The following is a 25189-nucleotide window of genomic DNA, read 5'->3' as shown; positions in this document are numbered from 1 at the left end:
ACTTGTCAGTCTAGGCTCGGTCTCGCCTGCCCGGCTTCTGTCCCACGTTCGACTTTGCGAGCCAGCTCGGCGGTAAGCAAGTCCCCGCGCATCTCTCCTCGAAATCTCCTCGTAAGGAGCCCAAGTCCGTGCTTTCGCTGAGGCCACGTTAGAGATGAGGAGCCAGGCGCCGAGGGCGGTCACCGAGCCACAGAGCTGAGGCCGGGATAGGCGTCCCGGCGATCCGAGTCCGCGCCCGCGGGCCCTGGCCTCTCCCGGGTCCGCGTGGCCTCGGCGGCGCCCCGTCCGCATCCCCTTCCCGCCGCGGGCCTGCTGCCCCTCGCCCGCTACACGTCAGTCGGGCTTCCGAGGGCGCGCGCCCTCAGTCAGTCGCGGCTTCGGTAGGCCCCCCAGAGTTTTCCGGGGTGCAGGGGAGGCAGGAAGGTGGCTTAACGCCGGCGGAGAGCGTGCGCAGACGAGCCCGCGGGCGCGGGCGCCGGTGCCGGGGAGCCGCGGCGGGAGGGGCGTGCCCGCCCCCGTGCGCATGCTCCGGGCCCCGCAGTATTTAAGCGGCGGCGCCCCCGGGTGGGCCGTCGGAGAGCGCGAGCTCGGCAGGGTGGGGGCTGCATGGGGGCCGAGCGCGGAGCCCCGCCCAGCGTGTCGCGTCACTCCGCGCGGTGAGTCCGAGAGGCGCGCGCCCCCCGGGGATGCCTCCACGGTCCCAGTCGGAGGGGCCCGCGGTCGGGGGTGGGAGGACGGCGGGCAAGGTGGTCGCTGGCAGTGCCGTCACGGGCCTGCCCACGGGTTCTCGGGGCGTGCGTCCCTGCGGCTGTGGGCACGGAACCGCCACCGGGACGATGCCCGAAAACAAGCGGGTTACGTCGCCTCCTGCTCTGCAGCCTCTTGGCGTGTACCGCGGGGATGACTTGGGACTCGAGCTGAGGTATCTTTTAGGGGCGCAGCGGCATCTTAGCATACCAGCCATAACCTTCTAACCTTGACACTCGGTTGCACTTTGTCTAATGCATCCTGGCAGATTAGAATTCACTCCCATTCATGATTCTTCACGACTTGGTTCTGCCAGCAGAAAGGTTCTTTTCTCCAATCCTGCCCAGCCCTGCCCGCCCCCCGCCCTGAACTGTGCTGTATTAATTTTTATTTCTGTTCTTATGTTTACTGCCGTGAGCATGACCTTGCTAGTTACTGTAACATCGTTAAATGGAACAGTGACTTTCTTGGGAAGCAAGAGAACTTTTGGGGTAATTCACGAACAGTTCGTACGACCCACTAGGAGTCAGACAGACTCAATGGTGGTGGTGATTTGTTTTCATCTCTGTTTTGTTTTGAATCACGAGCAGTGGAGCCCTGTTCTGGGTCTAGCCACCTCAGTCACAACACTTAAACTTTATCTGAAGTGGCTCGCAAGGTACGACGTGAGAATGCACTTGGCGGAGGGAGCGCCCACCAGCGCTGGAGGCGATCAGATTCAGGACAGGTGCCCATACCTCCTAAAGCCGCGGAGGGCAGGTGCGCCTCATTTGGAACGCCTGCTGCAAATTAGAATTGTAATCACACCACGCTGACCGATGCTTTTAGCTTGTGTCAAAAAAATTGAGCGCAGCGAAGCGAGTAGATTAGCACTGTACTGTTGTTTTCCTGGAAGTTATTGAAGTCACCATGTGTACAGGTATGTGATGCGCCGTGTGCGGCTGTGGCGTGCGGAGTACCTGACTGCGCAGGGTGCCACGAGGCTCGCCCATTGAGCGGAGCTGTTCCTGTGGGTGGCTACCTCTGGGGCATGGTTTACAACACCCCACCCCAACCCTCCAGCAGGCAGAGGTGGCAGAGCTGTTGCTGGCACGTGTCTTTGTCACCTAATCCGTACCTTGTGCAGGTGGGAGACCCTAGGCAGCTGCTGCTTTGCTTCGCCCTTCAGATTTCCCCCTGGTTTGGGGGAGGCGCTGCTCATAGCGGCGACTTGCCCAGAGGCAGCCAATTGCCGGTGCATGGCTTCCTAGCCCAGTCTCCAGGCACAAGCCCGAGCAACTTCTGAGCGCGTTATTTTGATATTTTGCGGCCCCAGTGGGTTAGCACTGAGCTGCTCACTGCGAGGTTAGCCTTCAAACTTTGCCAGGAGAAAGGTAAGTAAGACTGGTTGGAATGGACCAGATGCGCAGTACTAGATGTTGTTTTGTGGTTATATAAATCCTGTAATATGCTGGGCACACAAAATCACAAGTTCGTTGTTGCCCTTCATTGCCTCATATGTGTGCCCTGTCTAAAGGAATTGCTTTTTTTTTTCAACTTTAATGACATTTTAAGATTCATGTTGTTAGCATTTTAAAATGAACCTGTCAATTTGTTTTGGGGTAACAAAAACTGCCTTCTTTAGTGTTAAAGAAAGGGGAAGCCCTTTAAAAAATAGCTGTACAAATAAACTTTGTATGTGCCTAGTAAGCAGTGCTTTATCTTAGACACTCGATATTGTGAGTTAGGTACTTCACATCAGCAGTGACAATGTTCAAGCGCCTTCGGGGATGGTAACAATTATGTGTGCAGGAAAGTACCAGAAAGACGCAGTTAAGTCTTTATAATTTAGGATGAACATTTTAGAATGAATGTAGCTCCCAAACAATGTTAGCATGTAGTTTTACCAACCAAAGCTTATTAATTTTTGAATAAGCCTAACAATTATAGAAATGTAAGCATGGAAATGTGCTTTCTTACTTAGCTTCCTCGTTATCACTAATTAGCGCTGGTACGATACTGGTGGTGGGAGCATTTCTGTTCACAAGTAGTAATCTAGATAAGTGTAGCCATAACGCTACTTGCTGTTTTAGATAATCTGATACATTTCTGATCTAAACCCTGGGACAAAGTTTGTCATAGGTTGATAAATTTAAAATGGTAATGGATAGGCTCTGATTTGGAGCCAAATACTTTGAATTGCTGCAGAAAACAATATTTACAGATAGACACATCATAGCATATATCATCTGGAATTCTGTCAAGCAAAGTCGCCCAGCTGTATAGTGAGTGTCTGGGTCTCTCGAGGGACACAGCCTCTGACTTCCCTGTCTTTACTGTTACTTCAGAGTTTTTTAAAATTGTTGGGACTGATAGGTAGGGAGGATTGGTCTGCATTTAGAAACGCATGCAAAATAAGCACCAAGCACATTAATGAGTCAGTTTGGCAGAATTGTGCTGGATTCACATCTGGGTTATGATGGGAGTGTGTACATAAGGTTCGGCCCTCTTCTGATAAGGAGGCTGACCAGGTTGGATATATAGTGGTCACTTCCCATAAACCCCGTGACCAATCACCAGGACTTGACAGTCATTTTAAAGCACATATAACACAATATGCCAGCAATTATATATTTTCAACTATTAAAAAAGGGGAGCAATTTGTATGTAAAAGGATACATCTTTTCCACAGATCCACCCCAAAACCATTGCCACCTAGTCAATTCCAATTCATAGTGACGCTATAGAACAGAGTAGAATTGCTTCTTGGGTTTCTGAGGCTGTGAAGCCTCCTCTTTCTCCCTCTGTCCTCCCTTCAAGGGGCTAGTGGATTTGAACTGCTGACCTTACAGTTAGCAGCCTTGAACATAACCCACTATGGCACAGTGAGGTTTCTCAAGTGGGTAATACCTCGGTTCTTGGCTTTTCATGCCAAAGCCCATTTGTAATCCACGTGGGTTTTTATGAAGTCCGGAACAAGTGTCAGATTTTACAGTCCCCAAAGAGTACATGCTATTTCAGGGAAGCGTGCCAAGCCACGCGGAAGCTGCCTGAGGTTCACAACCTAACATGGGCAACCTCGTGGAACTGCCCACGCACCACGTGTGTGGGACTGAGGCCAGAGAGAGCGCTGCACAGCAGGAGCAGGTTCTGGGCAGGGTAAAGAGAGAAAAGTGCCCTCTGACCGCTACTGACCTGGAGAGAGGGGTAAAAAGAGGACGGCCTTCCTGCTGCCAGGGTATTTCAAACCTCTGCCTGGGGAGGCGTGGTTGAAGGTATTGGTTGACCCCATTGACTGAATTAAGTCCACCTAGATGGGGTGATGAACCTGGGCCTAGTTTGGGCCGCCCAGGTATACCGCCCACCTGGCTTGGGGTCTGAACTGGAGCATGTCCAGTTCCGGGGTCTTCATGGGTGGCTAATGCCTGCCTTATTCCTTCCCAGCCTCCTCTATGGGGGCCTTCATAGGCACAGAGGACACCCCCTGGCCCTATCCTGGCTACCTAACAGCACCACGGTTCCTCCAAGAACACAAACCAAAAAGAAATAATATAAAAGCCTATCATTGTGGGTGGGGGTGGGGGAAACTTAACTTGATAGCTTATCTAAAAAGATCCCAAGAAAAGGGTTTTATGGGATGAGACTGCTTTTCAAAGAGAGAACAAGAGCCAAGCTAGGGACTGGGGTAGACCAAGTGCCTGCGAGGGGCTCAGCAGACTATAAATTGAGCTACTAACAACAAGGCCAGTGGCTCGAACTCACTAGTCGATCCGAGGGAGAAAGATAAGGCTGTCTATTCCTGTAAAGATTTAAAGTCCCGCAGACTTCAGGGGGCAGTTCAAACGTGGTACTGCAGTATTGTGCTGAAAGGATTGGGAGCAGCATCTGTGACTGCCATCTGGCACACAGTGGCGGCCCTTCTCTTCAAATTCTATCTTGTCTGACCTAGTCAACTCTGAATGTTGGGAGATGTGTGAGAGACCCTCCCTAAAGCATCCCTGGGCCAGTTGCCCCAGGGGGTTGGACCTGCAAGTAGGGCTATCAGTGACACCTGCTGACTCCAGGCCATCTCAGGCCTTGGGGACTTTGGGGGCAAAGCCAAGGGTCATCACATCTCTATGGAGGAACCGCCGCAATCTCAAACAGTGTGGACTCGCGGCGACAATGCTGGCCTTCATGTGCCTGCATCTAAATGAGCGCAGGGTACGTGAGCACTTCTGATTTAGATTGCTTGTTTCATGACCTCTTGGGCAGCTTCTGAACATGAATTGGGTGAACGTTAGTAGAGCAGATCATCAGTTGGGAGTACATTCAACAGCTTCTGTACACGGTCACCTTGTCTTTCATCCCGTGGTATTGCAATCCCTTCAGGGAAACATCACTTAGCCTACTTCCTTTCTGCGGCTCCTGTTTCCATTCAAATTCTGCCTTGAGCAAATGCTGCTCCTTTGCTCTCCGTAGGTGGATTCTTCTAAGGTGTGCACCTCACTATTGTTACTGTTTCCCTAATGGCAGCAAATGCACAAATGCGCTTGACACAGTGGATGGATGGATTGTGATAAGAAGTGTATGAGCCCCCAATAAAATGATTATTAAAAAAGGCCCCATTTGTGGCAGATGGGGGACTGGTTTTGCCACCATGATAATGCCCCTGCTCACACAGCCATCTCCATGTGCCAGTTTTGGGCAAAAAACTGTATGCCTCTCTTACCCCACGCACCTTACTCACCTGACCTTGTTCAGTGTGACTTCTCTTTATTTCCTCCAATGAAGAGGGGACATGAAAGGACAGTGATTTGACGACATAGAAGAGGTGAAGAAAAAATTGAGGGAGGTGCTGTCAGCTATCCAAACAGATGAGTTTGAAAAATGTTTCCAAGAATGAAATCGCAGATTTGACAAAGTATTAAGTGTAATGAAGAGGACTTTGAAGGTGATAAGCTTGTTTTGTAAAAAAAAAAAAAAAAATAGAGCTTTGTGTTAAAAACATTCCTTTTTTTGGGGGGGGGTGACCCCTCATACATGAAGAATGGGGTATCCAGACCTGCAGTGTGCCAGTGACCCAACCTGCTTGCTGAAAGTGAAAGGATTTTAGGCCGTTACTAATGAAAATTAGTCTTCAGCCTGGATTACTGCTCAACATAAAGAACAAAACCCTACATCTGCACTAATAAGCTGTGTCATGCAATGCGTGCCCAGAGCTGACAGATCAGACAATGATGGGGTTTATCAGGGAGGTTAAACGGCTACAAATCTTTGATTCAAGAACAGAAATGCTGAGGACACAGCCTTCTTCTCACTGCTCTCAGCCAAGCCTCTTGCCCTAAAGCTTCTGTGGGTCAAGAAACTCCCCACTTTTGTCTTTTGCTCTGGCTCTTACTTCTATTGCCACTCCTGATGTCATAGCTCTGTCTCCTGCAACAAGGAGGTTCAGCATGCTGGGTTCTTGGGGCCCAGGGGGCACATTCTTGGTTCTTCTTTCGTGATGGTAGCATACTCCCCCGTTCCTGTTTCAGAGCTGGTTCATGTTATACCCAGCAGGACGATCAAAATGACCCATCCTGTATTTAGCGTCCCATATACCAACTCTGCACAGTCCCAGTCAGTCCTTTGGTGGTAGGTTACAAAGTGGATGCTGGAAGAGTCCTACCGAAGAAATCACTGCACCAATAAAGCATGTTTAATAAAGGAAAGCGGACATATAGCCATATCATATTTAAGAGACATTTCTTATTTCTTCCAAAATAAGAACAGGATGAGACATCTGCTCTCACCACTTCTATTCAACAGTGCACTGGAAGTTCTAGCTAGGGAGATTAGGTAAGCAAAAGGAATGTTAGCATCCCAAACTGGTGGAAACCCCAAACTGGGCCTTAGTTACCCTTTAGATCGATCTAGAACTGGGCACACATGGCTCCTCCCCCACATGTGCTAGTCTAAGCATCAACCAAAGGGCAGCATTTACTCAAGAACAAAGTTCAGAGGGTTAGGGCAGGAGAAATGGAAACAGGAAACAGTGAGGAAGTGAGATAAGTAAGGGTACATTGAGGGGACTGCGATGGATGAATTGAAACAAACTGTATACATTGGGAAACTGATCTGCACTACAAATCTTTATCTAATTCACAATAAAAACGTAACCTTTATTTTAAGTATCCAGATTGTAAGGAAGATATAAAACTATCCTAGATGACATGGTTTGTAAATAAAAAATCCTAAGGCATCCATACAAAAAACCTATTAGAATTAATAAATGAGTTCAGCAAGGTTTCAGGATATAAGGTTAATCTATAAAATCCCTTCTATTACAGTCCAATAAATTAAAATAATTCCATATACAAGATATGCACTGGCAGTCTTAAATAATATTTGTACTTAAGTCAAAATTGGAACAATTAGGCAGATGAAGCTATACCCTTTTGCTATTATATACTACAGTATGGACCCTGAAATTTTAATATAGTAGGCTTTAGAGGGGCTGCCTTATAGCCTCAGGCTGTGTGTAAATTGAATACTTGTAACCCAAGATTTCTTGTAATAAAAAATAATAAAATCCTTAAGGAGTAAATTAGCCAAGGAGGTATAAGACATACTGGAAACAACAAAGCATGCTTAAAAAGAAATTTAAGGAAGGCCTAAATAAAAGGAAAGACATTCTGTGTTCACAGAAGAAAACCCTGCTAAGATGGCAAACTCAGTGCCATAAGGAGTCAATTTCAACCTATCGTGACTGTACAGCACAAGGTGGTTCCCAAGAGTAAATCTGTGTAGCCTCGTCGTTCTTCAGCAGAGGAACGGGGGGTTCTGAACTCTGCTGACCTTTTGATAAGTTACTCAGCACATAACCTGCTATGCTCCCACAGCTACCTGCACTTCCCGAATTGGTCCACAGATTCAGCACAATGCTTATCAAAGTCTTCATGGCATTATATATTCTAGTCAAGAGTGGAAATAACCCCAGGTGTCCATCAATTGGTGAATAGAAAAACAGGTGGTGTATCTATAAAATGAATAGTGTTCAACAATAAAAGCAATGAAATTCTGATACCACAGCATAAATGAGCTCTGAACACATTAAGAGAAAGAAGTCGACACAAAAAGTCGCATTTCCAACATGTCGGTGTGGAGTAGGGAACCAGTAGAGAGGTCTGGGGGCCGGCCCCAACCCCAACTACTAAGTGGACATCTGCCCCTCCCCTTGGAAGAATTTATTTCAAAGGACGGCACTGAATCTACAGCTCCAGGAGAGGGACACATCTGATCGGAACACACAGGAGCAGATGAAGGGGAAGGAGGAGAGAGTGGAGAATATCCTGGCCCACCTGGCCGTGAGGTCGATGTTCCCAAGTAGAGCAGCCAGTCCACAGAGAGGACCACATGGCCAGCCCCACTGTGAGACATGACACCCCTCACTGACCCATAGCCCTATAAGGGACAACACCAGAGACACAGTGTGGGAATTGCACCCGATTAGATCCCGCCACACCGAGGCAGAACATTAAGGGGATACAACAGAAGAGCAAGGGAACAGAGAGGCGAGGTCCCCAGGGAATGCTGAAGGTGGACTTTGGGGCCAGGGCTTGGTGCTCCAACAGACTGGACTGGAAAGCACTCCTAAAGGCCAACAAACAATCCTTGAACTAACTACAAGCTCTTTTTCTTGTGTTTTTTTTTGTCATAGGTTTGTTGCTGTTGTTGTTTGGTTGTATATTGTTGCTTGGTTTTGCTCTGTCTTGTTTTTGTGTATGTTATTATCTCCACAGGTCTGTCTAAATAAGATAGGCTGGATGAACAATTGGAGGAGAAAACAATGGAACCGATAGTTCCACGGGAACATGGGGGAGTTGGAGGTGGGGGGAAAGGTAGTGGTGTTAATAAACCTAGGGACAAGGGAACAACAAGTGATCCAAATTGGTGGTGAGGAGGGTGTGGGAGGCCTGGTTGGGCATGATCAAGGGTAATGTAACCAAGAGGATTGCTGAAACCCAGGTGGGGACTGAGCATGTTAGTGGGACAGGAGGAAAGTCAAAGGAAATAGAGGAAAGAGCTGGGAGGCAAAGGGCATTTATAGAGGTCTAGATAAAGACATGTACATGTGCAAATATATTTATATATGAAGATTGGGAAATAGATCTATGTTCATATATTTATAAGTTTAGTATTAATATAGCAGAAGGACACTGGGCCTCCACTCATGTACTCCCTCAATGCAAGAATACTTTCTTCTATTAAATTGGCATTCTATGATGCTCACCTTCCCGACACACCGCTGAAGACAAAGAGGGTGAACAACCAAATGTGAAGAAAGCTGATGGTGCTTGGCTATCAAAAGATATAGTGTCTGGTGTCTTGAAGGCTTGAAGGTAAACAAGCGGCCATCTGGCTCAGAAGCAACAAAGCCCACATGAAAGAAGCACACCAGCCTGTGTGATCATGAAGTGTCAAAGGGATCAGTTATCAGGCATCAAGGAACAAAAAATCATATCATTGTGTGCTCACCCCCCTGATACGACTGCTGAAGACAAATGGGTGCATAAGCAAATATGGCGAAGAAAGCTGATGGTGCCTGGCTATTAAAAGATAAAGCATCTGGGGGCTTGAAGGTAAACAAGCGACCATCTAGCTCAGAAGCAACAAAGCCCACATGGAAGAAGCACACCAGCCTCTGCGATCAAAAATCAAGAGGTGTCGAAGGGATCAGGTATCAGGCATCATCAGAACAAAAAAATCTTACCATAGTAAATGAGGAGAGGAGTGCGGAGTGGAGACCCAAAGCCCATTTGTAGGCCACTGGGCACCCCTTACAGAAGGGTCTTGGGGAGGAGACGAGCCAGATAGGGTACGATGTACCAACGATGAAACATACAACTTTCCTCTAGTTCCTAAATGCTTACATACAACTTTCCTCTAGTTCCTAAATGCTTCCTCCCTCCATGACACCCCTCCCCCACTGTCATGATCTGAATCCTTGCAAGTCTGGCTAGACCAGAGGATGTACACTGGTACAGATGGGAACTGGAAACACAGGGAATCCAGGGTGGATGATCCTCTCAGGACCAGTGGTGTGAGTAGCGATACTCAGAGGGTATAGGGAGGGTGGGTTGGAAAGGGGGAACCGATTTCAAGGATCTACATGTGACCTCCTCCCTGGGGGACAGACAACAGAAAAGTGGGTGAAGGGAGACGTGGGACAGAACAAGATATGATAAAATAATAATTTATAAATTATCAAGGGTTCATGAGGGAGGGGGGAGAGGGATGGAGGGGATAAATGAGGACATGATGCCAGTGGAGAGCAAATGTTTTTAGAATGATGAAGGTAACAAATGTACAGATGTGCTTTACACAATTGATGTATGTATGGATTGTGGTAAGAGTTGTATGAGCCCCTGATAAAATGATTTTTTTAAAGTCGCATTTGTATGAATATACTAGAAACTACTGGATTTTACACTTTAAAAAGGAATTTTGTGATATGTGAATTATACCTCAATAAAGTGGTTTCTTTTTAAAGAATCTACATGCCAGTAACTTCCTTGTTAAGTGCCCTCAAGTTGGTTCCGACTCAGTGACCCTCTGCACAACAGAGTGTACCAGTAACTGTGCGTATGTTTTCCTTGTTTTTACTCTTGTTTGTTTTCTTGTTAGTAGCCATTTAAAAGGATAATAAAAACTATCTTGGAATAGATCTAACAAAAGTTGTGCAAACCGAGGAAACTATAATTTTACAAAGCTCTTGGAAATTGACTTTCTATAAATATTTAATTACAAAACTTTAAATTCTTTAATTGTACCTTTTCTAAGAGCTGTTTTCTATTACTACCAGAGTACTTTCTAAATTATATTTGTTTGATAAGATAGATGACATATTTAGAAGTTGACTCATAGATCAGGAGGTGAGGTGTTCTAGACCAAGGGCCCTAATTGTCATCTTTGACCGGCACTCCATGCTACAGCCTGGATGGTGTGAAAGAGACTGGTAGTGGGCATGGTAACATGCTCACACCCAAACCAAACTCACCTGCCATGAAGTTGATTCTGACTCAGTGGGATCCTGTAGGGCAGGGGAGTACTGACCCTGTGGTTTTCCAAGGATGTATATCTTCACAGATGCAGGAGGTCTCATTCTCCCATGGGTGGCAGGTGGGTCTGAACCACCAACACTGAGGTTAGCAGCCTAAAATAGTAACCTGCTGCTACAAGGTTAATCTGGACATAAAATAGAAGTTGGCTTAAGTAGATGAAAACCAAAAACCCATTGCTATCAAGACAATTGTGATTCATAGCAACCCTCTAAGACAGAGTAGAGTTGCCTCCTTTGGGAGCAACTACTGCAGCTATTGATAGTTTGCTTTCTTCCTTTCAAATCCTCACTCTTTTCTTTTTTCCCCATCTTACTGCACTGGCCCGAACCACTAGTACAATCTTGAAGAAAAGTAATGCTGGTAGGCACTCTTATGTTGCAGTGTTGTTTTTTAATCATTTTATTGGGGGTTCCTACAACTCTTATCACAATCCATACATCCATCCATGAGTCAAGCACATTTGTACATTTGTTGCCCGCATAATTCTCAAAACATTTGCTTTCTACTTGAACCCTTGGTATCAGCTCCCCCCTCCCTCATGAACCCTTGATAATTTATAAATTGTTATTATTTTGTCATATCTTACACTATCTGACATCTCCCTTCACCCGCTTTTCTGTTGTCCATCCCCCAGGGAGGAGGTCATATGCAGATCCTTGTAATCGGTTCCCCCTTTCTACCCAACCTTCCCTCCACCCTCCTGGTATTGCCACTCTCACCACTGGTCCTGAAGGGATCATCTGTCCTGGATTCCCTGTGTTTCCAGTTCCTTTGTGAACCAGTGTACATCCTCTGGTCTAGCCGAATCTGTAAGGTAGAAATGGGATCATAATGTTGGGAGGTAAGAGGGGGTAGGAAGGAAGCATTTAAGAACTAGAGGAAAGTTGTATGCTTCCTCCTTGCTACACTGCACCCTGTCTGGCTCAACTACTCCCCAAGACCCTTCCATAAGGGGATGTCCAGTTGCCTACAGATGGGCTTTGGGTCCCGGCTCTGCACTCCTCCTCATTCACAATGATATGACTTTTTAATTCTTTGATGCTTGATACCTGAGCCCTTTGACACCTCATGATCACACAGACTGCTGTGCTTCTTCCATGGGGGCTTTGTTGCTTCTGAGCTAGATGGCCTCTTGTTTATCCTCAAGCCTTTAAAACCCCAGACGATATGTCTTTTGATAGCTGGGCACCATCAGCTTTCTTCACATTTGCTTATGTACCCATTTGTCTTCAGTGATCATGTTGGGAAGGTGAGCATTATGGAATGCCAGTTTAATAGAACAAAGTGTTTTTGCATTGAGGGAGTACTTGAGTGGAGACCCAATGTCCATCTGCTACCTTAGTACTAAACCTATAAATATATGCACATAGATCTATTTCCCCATCATCATATAGAAATATATTTACATGTGTACATACCTGTATTTAGACCTCTATAAATGCCCTTTGCCTCTTAGTTCTTTCCTCTATTTCCTTTTACTTTCTGCTTGTCCCACTATCATGCTCAGCCTTCATTTAGGTTTCAGTAATTTCTCTCGGTTATGTTGTCCTTGATTGAGCCCTACCAGGCCTCTTACATCCTCCTTGCCACTGAATTTGGATCACTTGTTGTTCCCTTGTCCTCGGGTTTGTTAACACCACTTCCTTTCCCTCACCTCCCCTTCTCCCATGTCCCCTCCCCTGCCAACCATCAGTCCTGTTGTTTACTCCTCCAGATTGTTTATCCAGCCTATTTTATGTGAAAGAACTGTTTCCATAAATCCTTATGTAAGTACACAGCCTCAGCTTTCATCCTATGGGGTATCAGGTGGATTTGAACTGCTAGCCTTGTGGTTAGCAGCCCAACACGTAGACTCCAAAGGGAAAACCTAATCTCTCTAGGCAGGTAAGTTGGCTTCCAACCGGTTTCACCTGCTACTTAGTCAGTATCTACAGTCTAACCCTGCTCTTTAGGTGACTTTAAAAAAAAAAGATAAACCTTCTATTTAAAACCATCAGCTTTTGGCATTACGGTTTATTTTTACCGATTGTTACTCATGATCAAGCTCCTTTAGGAACCTTCCTAGTTACATAACAGGGGCATGAGGGGACTTACCTTAAATAGAATCAACTAGATAAAAGGCAAACGTTACTGAGAGAAATTTCCAGTCCATTCACTGACAATCTTACATTTCAAATGGCATCTTATTTTACAAATTGTTACGTGTTTCATGCAGGGGTGGACAAACTGCAGCCCTCGAGTTAATGGGCTCTTTCACTACATATTGTGGCTCCGAAGTAGAATGGAAAAGTCTTAAAGGATGTACTTCAGATAATGGTGATTTCATTTGGTTGTGAAAATATATTTATGACTTCCGGATAAGTTTTAAATTGGTGTAGGGACAGGATAAACTCTTCCATCTCAAAAGTTTGCTGGTCCAGTGGGTTACAGTTATCAGTATATCCAGCCTGATATTTTTCAAGTCAGCCTTTAAATTCTAGAGAAAGTAAAAACAAGGTAAGTGTTGAAAAATGTGTTGTGAGAAATAGAAATTATAAAGGAAACACTATTTGTGATGTTTTTAGAGGGTGTATATTATGGGGTGTTTACAAGTTGCAAGTTAAATAGGTCATTGGTTATCAGTGGTAGAGAATTTATGGGTTCCTTTGAAAAGAGAGAGGGAAAAAAGACTTCATTTCTTGAAGAACAGGACTTGGGTATGTGGTCCAAGTAGTGGTGAATGCTTTCCTCTCTTAAAATGGTGGCCAACAGCTTGGCTCCCAGTGCACAGGTAACGTTAACAAGCAGCCCCAGGTATCGGCACCTAAGTGCAGGAGGGTTTGTGGAGGTGCTTGGTTACAATTTACATGACGTGCCATTTGATAATTTCCTCTCCTTCAGATCTTTGGATTTGAGCGGAATTTATCTTTACGTCCAATGACGCTCTCAAATGGAGGTCCCGCTGGACGCAGCCCCCCGGACGGAGGCTGGGGCTGGGCAGTGGTGTTTGGAGCTTTCATTTCCATCGGCTTCTCTTGCGCATTTGGCAAATCGATATCTGTGTTTTTCAAAGAAATCGAAAGTACCTTCCATGCCAGCACCAGTGAGGTTTCATGGATTTCCTCCATCATGTTCGCTGTCATGTATGCTGGAGGTAAGTAGCTGCTAAGGCCTGCTCCTTACTCTCTCAGTAGACCAACCAAAACCGAACACACGCCCATTGGGTCGATGCTGACTCATAAGTGATCTGATAGGACAGGGTAGAGCTGCCCCTTGTGAGTTTCCAAGACTGTCACTTTATGGGAGTAGAAAACCCCATCTGTCTTCCCTCTCAATAAACAAATGTTCCAAATGAAATATTTTGTAGATCTCGATGCCTTCATTTGAGGTATTTGGAATGCTAGTCATTGAAACTATGCAATTATAGAGTCACATTTTCATCCCCTCCAAACATAGAAGTTATACAGCAACTCTGTGAGGTCCATGATGCTCATGGCCATTCCAACTCATAACGCCCCTACAGGACAGGATAGAACTGACCCTGTGAATTTCTAAGACTTACTCTTTATGGGGGTAGAAAGCCTTGTCTTTCTCCACAGAGCAGCTGGTGGTTTCAAAATGCTCACCTTGTAACCTTGTGATTCGCAGCCCAACTCAGCTGCCACACCACCAGGCCAGCCAGAGCTTTATAAAACACCTTTAGAAAGAATAACTTGAATCTCTGTTTTCTGCCGCTGGTATGTAGAAATGCAGTTGATTTTTGAATTTTAATTGTGTTTCTCGTAAGCTTGTTAACTCTTGTTATTTCCAGTAGTTCGTTAGTATATTCTTTCAGCGTTTTTAGCTGGAGGAGCGTATCTTCTACACGTACTGATCGTTTGCTTTCTTCCTTTCTATTCCTTGTACCTTTTCTATTTTCCTGTCTTACTGCGCTGGCTTGGACCTCCAGTATAATGTTGAAGAAAAGTGGTGATGGTAGGCATTCTTGTCTTGCCGTTTTGTTTCAGTTTTATATGGAAGAATACATATACATATTTTAGCCAGTGTGAAAGTCTACCCTGAAGTTAGATGATTGATCAATTTTTTCATACATCTCAGCTGATCCATCCATGCTGTCATGGTTCCTAATACATGTCCAAAGGTTGGAAACAGAAAGCATGCTCTGTTGTCTGATTGATAATTTATAGGTATGTAGAAAAGATTCTGTAATCACTTAGAAATAGGGTGTTTGCAGCCTGTTTTGCTTCAAAAGAGAAAGACTAAGAATGATAGACTGCAGTTAAAACCTACTCAACATATGTATTCTAGGTGCATAGAAGATGCACGATCAATACTCTCTCTCTGTGACTCCAAAATACTGGCAATGATAGAGAGCAGTATTTCCTACCACTGTCTTCTGTTTATTTGGGCAGGGAATGGTTCTGTCGCGGTACCCTGTATGTCAGTTTGTGTAAGAGAGGGATTGGGCTTTTTCTCCATGTCACTAAGGGGTTGGTTTTCCCCCAGGCCCTATCAGCAGCATTCTGGTGAACAGATATGGCAGTCGGCCCGTCATGATGGCTGGTGGCTGCTTGGCAGGCAGTGGCTTGATTGCAGCTTCTTTCTGCAACACCGTGCAGGAACTCTACTTGTGCATTGGAGTCATTGGAGGTGAGTGGCTATTGGTTCATTTTCCAGTAATATTATTCTTTTGTGTGGACTACTTGCAGCACCCACCAGCTACTTCTTTTGAGGAATAAAATTGCTTCTTTATTTTGCTTTCTACTCCCATAAAGAGTTGGTCTGGGAAACCCACAGGGCATTTCTACCCTGTCCTATAGGGTCGCTCTGAGTCAGCATCAACTTGATGGCACTGAGTTATTTTGCTACGAATTGGAACAACTCAATGGCCATGGGTTTTGCATAAGAGTATCAGAAAAGCAAGTCCTTACAGAAAATTCTGGCCCTTCATAGATGATTTTTATAGGTTGAATGAACAAATGAGAAGAGTTTTTCTTTCCCTCCCTCCTTCCTTCCTCTCCTTCCTTCCTTCTGTCTTAAGAAAAATAAGCAAAGGGCGTGTGGAAGGTCGTTGAAAGGAGGCTCACCTCATTACCCACCTTTCCTATCATTGCCCTCCCACCCAAGAAGATGCTGGCTCCCACTGCAGTGGGAGTGCTTGTCTGCTGGTGGAGGGTCACATACACTTTCAAGGGCCAGGCATCGATTCCGGGTCGTGACAACTCTGAGAGCAACCTCCTTTCCCAATAGCTAAATAAGAATGTGGAACTGCTGACGACCATAAAGATGATCGGTCCCTCTCAGTTCTACAGCTCAGAGGCAAGCACCATTTACATTTGTAAAACGGTCTTATTGACAGATAATTCACATGCCATGCGATTCAATGCGTTAAACACATTCAAAAGTCTGGCGCGGTCATGACCACAATCCATGAGAACATCCCTTCATTCTTGTTCTCAGTATTATTAGCTCCCATCCCCCCGCCGGCCCCTGCCCGAATCCTGAGCAGCTTTTCATCTAGTCGTCTCTAAGTGTTTACCTATCCTGAATTCACACGAAGAAAATCATTAAACAGGCCCCACAACATAATAAAACTAAAAAACCCATCATATAAGAAAGCACAAAGCTCTCTCGCCACCGTTCTCTCTGCTCCCCCTTCCCTCTCCCCCCACTTCTCGCTCCCCTGTCCCCTTTCCCCTTGTCCTCCTTCCCCTCCCCCTTTCTCCTGCCCTTGATCTCCCATCTCCATGTGGACCACCAAGCAGCGGGGCTGAGGCAAAGGAGATAGATGGGTTCTCTTCAGCCAGCAAGGCCCAGAAGAAAGGAGGGAAGCCGATGCGTGACCTGACCCTGTCCTGCTATTAAAGTTATTCAAAACGTCAAGACACCTCACAGCTTCCTGAGAATGGCAATCGCTGCCTGCTGAGATATGTCTTCCATTGTTGATGCTGTCTACGGGACACTCTGGGACTCTATCAATCATAACTGAACATTTTATACAATAGTGACTGGATTATTACAACGGATTGTTCTTTTGCTGAAAGATCAAGATTTTGGACTTGTCACTGCTATACTGTGATTGGAATGTAACTGATTTTTTTTATAACTCCTTACCCATATAATAAGACATTGCACGATTGGGATTTGATTAGGAAACCTTTACAAGGGCTTAAGAGAAACATTTCATTAGATGTGATTTAGCTAAAAGGATATTTTCTATACACTCAAGAGTGGATTTAAGGCATTCCACTAGTGGAGGTAATTAAACAAATGGTGGATGGCTGGATCCCATGTGTTTGGGTTAAATATATTTCACATAGCTTAAGTTCCAGTCTGACTGTGTTGTTTATCATCATAATTTTGATGCTCGCAGTCTTGTGTTGCTTCTATAGGAAGCTAAGAGATATGAAGAGAGAAAAAAAGTCACAAAGTAATAGAAATAAAATAAACATGGGCCCAATGGGAAAATAAATAATAATATGTTAAATTTTAACCTACCTGTATTTGCAGTAAGCACCATTAATACTTTGATATTATGTCTACTCATGATTTTAACGCACACACATAATTCTTAGAACAAAAGGGATTAAATTATGATGCTTACAGTCCATTTGAAAATGTAATCATACATCATGCACATAATTGCCCATCCACACATATACTTCAGCAGCTGGTATTTTTATGTTGTGTGCATGGACCATAATTGATTCTACCAATTCCTGATTGTATGTTGAGGTGGTTTATCATTTTCACTCTTCATAGACAATGTTTGTGTAATAGTGCTTCTCCCTATATCTCTGCAAATGATTATTTCCTTAAGGTAAGTGTGCCATAGTAGAATTACCGTGGGGAAATGTTTTTGATAATATTGGCCAATTACTTATCACAAGGCTCTTTAGTGCCTTCTGTCCTGCTTCTGATATATGAGGTGGTCATAATGGGCGCTATTTTTTTGGAATTATACTCTCACCCAGTCAGTTTTTACTTTTAAATATTTTAACTGTACCAGAATACTTTAACAACCAAGGGAGGAATCTAATTTTATTTGTTCCTGCATGGTCATTCATCTTGTTCCTGTTTCATTTAGTAATTCATGCAGTGAATGATAGACTCCCCATTGTAAGCCAGGCATCATTCTATGGGTGAAAGTCAACATGTTTGGCAAGCTTTTTGCTATTTTGTTGTGGAAAGAAGACAGTAGTTCCACAAATAAGTGAATAAATAAGAAAATATAAGGCCGCAATAAAATACCAGAGCAAAGAATTAAAACGGAGCACTGTGATTGATGAGAAGCGGGAGGAAGGCGGGATTTCTGCCCTCATACAGAGTGACAGTCGCGGCAGTTCTGCACTGCCCTGTAGAGCTTCTGTAAGAACGCATGGACCTGATGTCAGAGAATGTGCTTTTTTGGTTGTCATGAGGAAGGATTAGATAGTCCCTAAATGACTGACCTCTCAGGACAGTGGCTTTGAGTTGAGAATTGAATGACAGGGAGCTAGGTTTCTGGAAAAGTAGGGGAATGACTACTCTAACTAGGAGCCTTAGTGGCATAGTGTTTGCATGTTGGGCTGCTAACCAGAAAGTCAGCAGTTTGAAACAGCTAGTTGTTCCTTGGGACAAAGATGAGGCATTCTACATCTGCAAAGAGTTAAAGTCTCCAAAACCCACAGGTGCTGTTCTACCCTGTCCTATAGGGTCCCTAAAAGTCTGAATCAACTAGTTGGCTGTGAGGTTTTTTGTTTTTGTGGTATTTTTTGTTGTTGTTAGTCAAAGGCCTAAGGGCAGTAGCAAGCTTAGCACAGAATAGACTTCAATAAGGCTTGAAGGTGTGGCCCAAATCTTGGGACTTTCAAACCGGAAGTGCAGAGTATGAATAGCCCTCAAACCCGCCCACCCGTGGAGACGCCCACCCATGGAGACGCCCACCCGTGGAGACGCCCACCCGTGGAGACGCAGTGTATATCAGGATAGAGCTGGGCCCTAGTGTTTTCAGGGGGAAATGGTACCTCTGGGTGGGTTCAAATGCTTATTGTTTTTGTTGCTACAGCAAAAAAAAAAAAAACACAAAAAAAAACAACCACCCTGTAAATGTGGCACTTGCTGCATAAGACACTTGTCCAACAGAGCTCCTCTGACAGTAGTTCACTTAAAGCTCTTCTGGCTCTAATGGCCGCAGAGAGCCATGAGGATCTCATCCCACTCCCGCTCACTTCCTTTGCCTTATTAATCAATAACTAATAGGCTTCTGCTGAAAGCAATCACTGTATGTTTTCTTTTCTCTCGCTCTCTCCTCAGGCCTTGGGCTGGCCTTCAACTTGAATCCAGCTCTCACCATGATTGGCAAGTATTTCTACAAGAAACGACCGCTGGCCAATGGACTGGCCATGACGGGCAGCCCTGTGCTCCTTGCCACCCTGGCCCCCCTCAACCAGGTTCTCTTTGATACCTTCAGCCTTAGGGGAAGCTTCCTAATTCTCGGGGCCTGCCTATTAAACTGCTGCGTGGCCGCCTCCCTGATGCAGCCAGTACGACTCAAATCTACCAGTGTCGAGCAAACAAGGACGAAGGCATTCTTTCTGGAAGCTGGAAAACAGGACGTCAAGAAAGATGCTGCTGACGCAAATACAGATCCGAATGGTGGCCTGCTCAAAGAGGACAAGCCATCAGTCTTCGAAACAGTCAAGCAGACTCTGGACTTGGCTCTGTTCACTCATCGAGGTTTTATGCTCTACCTCGGCAGTAACTTGCTAATGGCTTTTGCGCTGTCCGCGCCTTTAATCTTCCTTACTAATTATGCCAAGAGCAAGCATTTCAGTAGTGAACACGCTGCCTTCCTTCTTTCCATTATGTCCTTTGTGGATATCGTAGCCAGGCCTTGCATGGGCCTTGTGGCCAACTCAAAATGGGTCCGCCCTCATATCCAGCACTTCTTTGCCATGGCCATTATTGCCAATGGGATGTGTCACCTGTTAGTACCGTTAGCCACAAGCTATGTGGAGTTTTGTCTCTATGCTGGCTTCCTTGGGTTTGCATTCGGGTGGTTCAGCTCAGTATTGTTTGAAACGCTGATGGACCTCGTTGGATCCCAGAGGTTCTCCAGCGCCGTGGGACTGGTGAGCATTCTGGAATGCGGCCCTATCCTCCTGGGAGCACCAGTTTTAGGTACAGTATGTCCCCCTGCCTCTGTGGTGCAGTGCTCTCTGAACAAGCACGCAGGATTGGGCGGGTGATAGAGAGTGAGAGTTACATGCTTGAGCGGGTCTCTCGCATCCCTGTACCCTCCGCACTGGCGTAGTGCTGGGTGCAGACTGCTCACGTGCTTACAGAATTGGATTAAGTTGAACCTTCAAGTGAAATGGGAATAGGATATTGTTATGAAATATCACTTTGCTTTAAGACACATTTTTTCTCTTCACAAGACATAGTAGAAAAATGGAAATGTATACTGTATATACTTGATAAGCCCACCCGAATATCAGCCGAGGCACCTAATTTTACCATAAAAACGACATTTAAAATGCGCTTATACATGAGTGTATACGGTACATTGAAAGTAGCAGACTTTATCTGAGTAGTAACATTTAAAATAACAGCCAGGGTTTCCACATGAGGGCGCACAGGGCCCCAGGGACTGTCCTCCCCATTACATATCCCACCATCTCTCACAAAGCCCCTGCTGGGACAATGGATTACACATTGGGCTGCTAACCACAAAGTCAGCAGATGGAACTCAGCACCGGCTCCTTGGGAGAAAGTCGAGACTTCCTGCTTCCATAAAGACTTACAGGCTCGAAAGATTTAGGGCTATTGTGAGTTGGCTTTGACTTAGTCAGATCTCACAAGTTTATGAGTAGGATTGTTATATAAAGAAATAGAGGAGTCTAAAAAGATAACTTGATGTGACTGACAGTAGATGATGACCATAAAACTTGATGACTTATTCCCTAAGAACAGAACTTTTTTGCATTGAAAAAGTATCCCCCAATCTCACTCTGAGTCAGTGGATTCTGACATGTAAATCTTATCCAGAGACAGCCTCATCTTGCTCCCTCAGCAGCAGCAGGAGGGTATGAACCATGGTGGTTACCGGCCCTCCGCCTAACCGAATGACTCCACGGGGGCTTCCTACTACAGCAGCTGTCTGGCCTTCCTCTGGGCGCTTTTGAAATGACGTGTCATAGAGTAAGGAGGATACAGAAAGAAGATTTCTGAACTTTGTGGAACTTCCCTCCCCCCTCCCCCTCCCTCCCATAGCCAATGATTTGCTATGGGAGTTCTACCGGCCACTTTTTTACTTCCCAAATCTCTGTTATTTGCCTATTTTCCTGCCATAGGCCAATGGAAAATGTGGTCCAGTCTCCTATCTGAGCCGCTCCAACAGCTTCCTGACTGATTTACCCTCACCCAGGCCAGGGGTCTGCAGTGTTTGCTGCTCAGCCAGAACTAGCTGCAAATGCAGATCTGATATCCCAGCTGATTAGAGCTTTCTAGTTACCTTCCATTGTGCTTGGGTGAGGATCACATTCCTAATGTGGCCTTGACTGGGCCGCCTGCACTGCCACCCGCCTCTCTAGCCTCGTGTTCCCGCTGGCTCCAGCAGGCTCCGCCCTAGCAGCCCCGTCATCTTCCCTTAGCCTGCACACACCACGTGGCCTCGCACTGCTGTCCCTCCTAGCTAGCAAGAGAAGTGCCTGGCTCCTCGCCTTCCGTTCCCCTCGTCACTCTGTGGCCTCCTGCCCACGCACTAGTCACAGCCCCAAGTTCTGCATTCACATGACCCTTTGTAGCACTTGTCACCTCTGTTTGGGACTTTTCTAGTCTTGCGATGAACATCTTTCTTCTCGCTGACCAGCGAGCTCTGTAAAGGCAGCGAGTCCAGCTTCGCCTTGTTGTTCCCTCAGCATCCCCTATCACTGCCATGCTGACTCATAGTAGACAGCCCAGTCTCACCCGAGGAGCTGCTGGTGGTTTTGAACTGCAGACCATGCCGACTGCAGCCCAATGCTTAACCGCTGCACCAGCAGGGCTCCAGGTGTGGCACCTGGTAGGGCTGCATCAGTGTTGTTGGAGGATTGCATGATGGAACAGCGCGGATGCGCACCCGAACCGGCTCTATTCAGTCCTGTACACGTGGAAGGTGACATTTTACTTGAACATGGTATCTTTGGGATATAGAGAAGCATATAAAGGTGTAATTGTAAGTGCATGAAGTGCTAAGTCCAATCTATGCATTTCTTTACTCCGTGACCCCTCGAACCTTTCAGGTTTTAATGGGCATCCGGAGAAAGAAGTAGGCCATGCTGCTGTCCGCTCCAACTCCAGGTGGCCCTGCCCCTCACGGAGCAAAGCCCAGACCCGCCCGGCCAGTGCCAGCCGCACAGAAGACCGACAGACTGCCGGGTGCATTTTGTCCCGCGCTTGCCGGAGTGGCGTCCCTGAATGGGGCAGTGGACACACTTGAGAGTCAGGCTTCCTGGAGGGAATCACTCATTCAGCCTGTGCCTCAGTTCCCTCGTCCGTAAGATGAGGACACCAGTAATCACCAAATTTGCTTTTAAAGGCTTCCTTATTTTTGTAGTAGTAGCAGTAGTAAAGGGCAGTTGAGAGTAATCCTCTCTGGGAAACGCTGGTGTTGGGAAAGAGCCTTGGTCGGGGGTTCGGGAAACGAGCTATAAAGAGGCATGTGATTTTGAACAATCTCTAAATCTCCCCACACCAGCCCACTCTTGTATAAAACAAGAGACTGAACTAGATAGTCTCTAGGCCCCTTTCCACTCTGATGAACACAAAGAGTCATTCTAAGTCAGTGTGATGTTGTAAATATAGATGATCCTATATCCCTACATTTTGAGGTACAATTTGCCTTTGGGGGAGACTGCAAAGACAGTTCTTATTGTTACCTGCCATCTCGTCACTTTGTTTACCCCCAACAACCCCATGGGACAGAGTAGAACTGGCAGGGGTTTTAAAGGCTGGAAATGTTCTGGGAACAAGCTCCCAGGGCTTTCTTGGAAGGAGTAGCTGGCTGGGTTCAGAGGTCTCGCCTGTCGGTCAGCAGGGAGCAGCTGCCCCTTGTTTCGCCGGTGGGCTCCCTGGTGGTCTCAGGCCGCCTGGAGCTGCTCCCTCTTACTGAATCTTTAGCCTTTATTTTGGAAAGAGTAGACACCTGGATTTTTGAGCGCACGTAACAATTTCTTTTGTTATTGACTTCAGGTGGCCTCACCGATGTGTATGGAGACTACAAATATACTTACTGGGCCAGCGGTGCCATCCTCATTGTTGCTGGCATCTTCCTCTTCATTGGCATGAGCATCCATCACCGAATAAGAGCAGCAAAGCGGGAAGCGGGACAAGAGCAGGGCGACTAAGGCGCGAAGGAGGGCGCTGAGCAGCAGACGCTTCAGAAGAGAAAGGAAAGTGAGAGACCCAAAGAAGAATCCCACCCGAGCCACCGACAAACAGCAACTTTCAGCCACTGCACTGCACCAGGTGCTGCTGGTGGCGCCCATGGACACGGGCACTGGCATAAGCATCAGATTACGTGTTGGCTGAGGGGACTTTTATTTTACTCCTTAGCATCCTTTGAGGGTGGGGGCTTCTGAAACACAAGGGGAGAAGGTAGCTTCCATGTGGAGCCAGATTCACTGGGCCATTATTTATGAGGAGCTTCAAAAAGAAGTTTGTGGGAAAACTGTATTATCTTAAAAAGATTTTAAGCCGTTTTATTGTCATAATTTATATACCATACAATTCAGTGGTTTGAATATATTAGCGGTTGTACAGAAATTGCATCTTCTTTTGATTCCATTTTTCATGGATTCTTGAAAGCCCCTCCTACAAACAGAACCCTTCCCCTTTTAAAGGTGGACAGTCCACGCGACCCCCTGACATATAATACAAGCACGCAGTCCCACGAGTTTTAACACGCATGTCAAATAACTGTTGCCCTGTCACACAGCACAGCAACAAGCAGAAGGGTCCCGGGCCTCGCGCACCTCCCCTGTGCCAGTAGGCCGATTTCTATGACGTCCCGTGTGCCTTTTCCTCAGTGGGAAAAATGGCAGCACGCGGCAGTGAGCCTTTCTCCTGTCTGTGTTCACAAAGCCAATGACCTAGGAGGCATCTGTGTTTTGTGTGTCTCAACATTGCTGCTCCATTGGATTAGAAGGACCGTGGTACGTTTTCTATCCATTCGCCAGTTAGACAGCCAAGTGGCTCCTACTTTTTGATTAATGCTAATGGTACCGTAAGCATTCCTGGGCCGGTTTTTGTATGAGTGTGTGCTTTCCTTTTTCTTGGGCGAATGCCTAAAAGTGAGATTGCCGAGTGTGTGGTTCACTTCGTAAGACACAGGGATACTTGCATAGACACTGGTGGGAGCCCCCAAGACTATAGCTGCTACTTTTCAGGCCTGGAATGGGACTGAGCCCAGGTTGGAACATCCACCTTTTAAAGTGCAAAGGGCAGCATTGACCCTGGGGGGAGCATTCAGAGGTTAGGAAGGGAAGACAGGGAGGAAATGGGATCGTGTAGTCACCTCAAGAGGGCTTAACATGAATGAGCTGAGAGAGAACGTGTGGGCTGTAAACGTGTTGATTGTAAGCTTTCACCTAGTTCTCAATGAAAGCTTACACACAAGCAAACCGGTTTCTAAGTGGCTGCAGCATTGTGATCCCATCAGTAGCACGATGACAAATCTGGCCCTTGTGCATCCTACTCAGAACTGGGCTTTGTGGGTCTTTAACTAAACCCCTCCCTCCAACTGTTTTATTGACATATAATTCACATATCATACAATTCAGTAGTTCAGTCGCATCACTAAGAGTTGCACAGTCAGTTTTAGAGCATTTTCTTCATTCTTGTAGTCGTCGGTATTAGCTCCCCATTTCCCCAGCCTCCTCTGCCATACCCCCGAGGAATCATTAATCTAGTTACTGACTCTATAGGTTTATCCTGGATTTCATATACAGAAAATACATTAAAAAACAAAGACTAAAAAGAATAGCAAAGTTAAACATAAAAACGTCAACAAAAAAGAAAGACAAATTTCAAAACTAGAGTAAATTTAAATGGAGCATAAGGAAGTGCCAGGGGAAGCCAGCCCCTAACACATCATCACGGGTCCGGTAGGCGCAATTGTACAGCGATAATAAGTAAAGGTTATAGTAGAGTTACAGAGAGCATAAGAGGTACTTAGATATGAGAGAGAAATTGAAATAATGGAGTCAGACACATTTCATAGTAGCATGCTCACCTCAGCCCCACGTGGTGGTCCACGTGGAGAGAAGGAAGGGAAGGAGGACAAGGGGCAGGGAAACGGGAGGAGAGGGAGTCGAGGAGGAAGGGGGAAAGAGACCAGTGAGAGAGGCTTCTATACCTTTAGGGGCGTGCAAGCCCAC

The 25189-nt window shown here is 46.0% G+C and overlaps 1 protein-coding gene across 3 annotated transcripts; it reads left to right on the top strand.

The window, feature by feature from the left end:
- The first annotated feature begins 535 nt into the window (after window positions 1-535).
- On the top strand, window positions 536-23559 carry LOC142458462 (monocarboxylate transporter 1-like). Of its 3 annotated transcripts, none has more exons than XM_075559493.1 (5): window positions 536-656; window positions 13692-13944; window positions 15297-15440; window positions 19086-19952; window positions 23004-23559. In XM_075559493.1, the coding sequence occupies exons 2-5, from the start codon at window positions 13728-13730 to the stop codon at window positions 23156-23158; spliced, it is 1383 nt and encodes a 460-aa protein (XP_075415608.1). In that variant the 5' UTR covers window positions 536-656; window positions 13692-13727; the 3' UTR covers window positions 23159-23559. The 3 variants fall into 3 exon arrangements, with proteins under 3 accessions (XP_075415608.1, XP_075415615.1, XP_075415619.1); XM_075559500.1 differs by lacking the exon at window positions 536-656 and adding an exon at window positions 673-922; XM_075559504.1 differs by lacking the exon at window positions 536-656 and adding an exon at window positions 14740-14765 and having other exon boundaries at window positions 13761-13944.
- The last annotated feature ends 1630 nt before the right edge of the window (window positions 23560-25189 follow it).

Source organism: Tenrec ecaudatus, chromosome 1, assembly GCF_050624435.1.
Source record: "Tenrec ecaudatus isolate mTenEca1 chromosome 1, mTenEca1.hap1, whole genome shotgun sequence".
Classification (NCBI taxonomy): domain Eukaryota; kingdom Metazoa; phylum Chordata; class Mammalia; order Afrosoricida; family Tenrecidae; genus Tenrec; species Tenrec ecaudatus.
This window is presented reverse-complemented; position numbering and strand designations above follow the sequence as displayed.

Coding starts and splice junctions, on each gene's coding strand:
- LOC142458462 (XM_075559493.1), top strand. CDS start 13,728: ATGACGCTCTCAAATGGAGGTCCCGCTGGACGCAGCCCCCCGGACGGA. Junction 13,945..15,296: donor CGCTGTCATGTATGCTGGAG/GTAAGTAGCTGC, acceptor GTTTTCCCCCAG/GCCCTATCAGCAGCATTCTG. Junction 19,953..23,003: donor CCTGGGAGCACCAGTTTTAG/GTACAGTATGTC, acceptor TATTGACTTCAG/GTGGCCTCACCGATGTGTAT.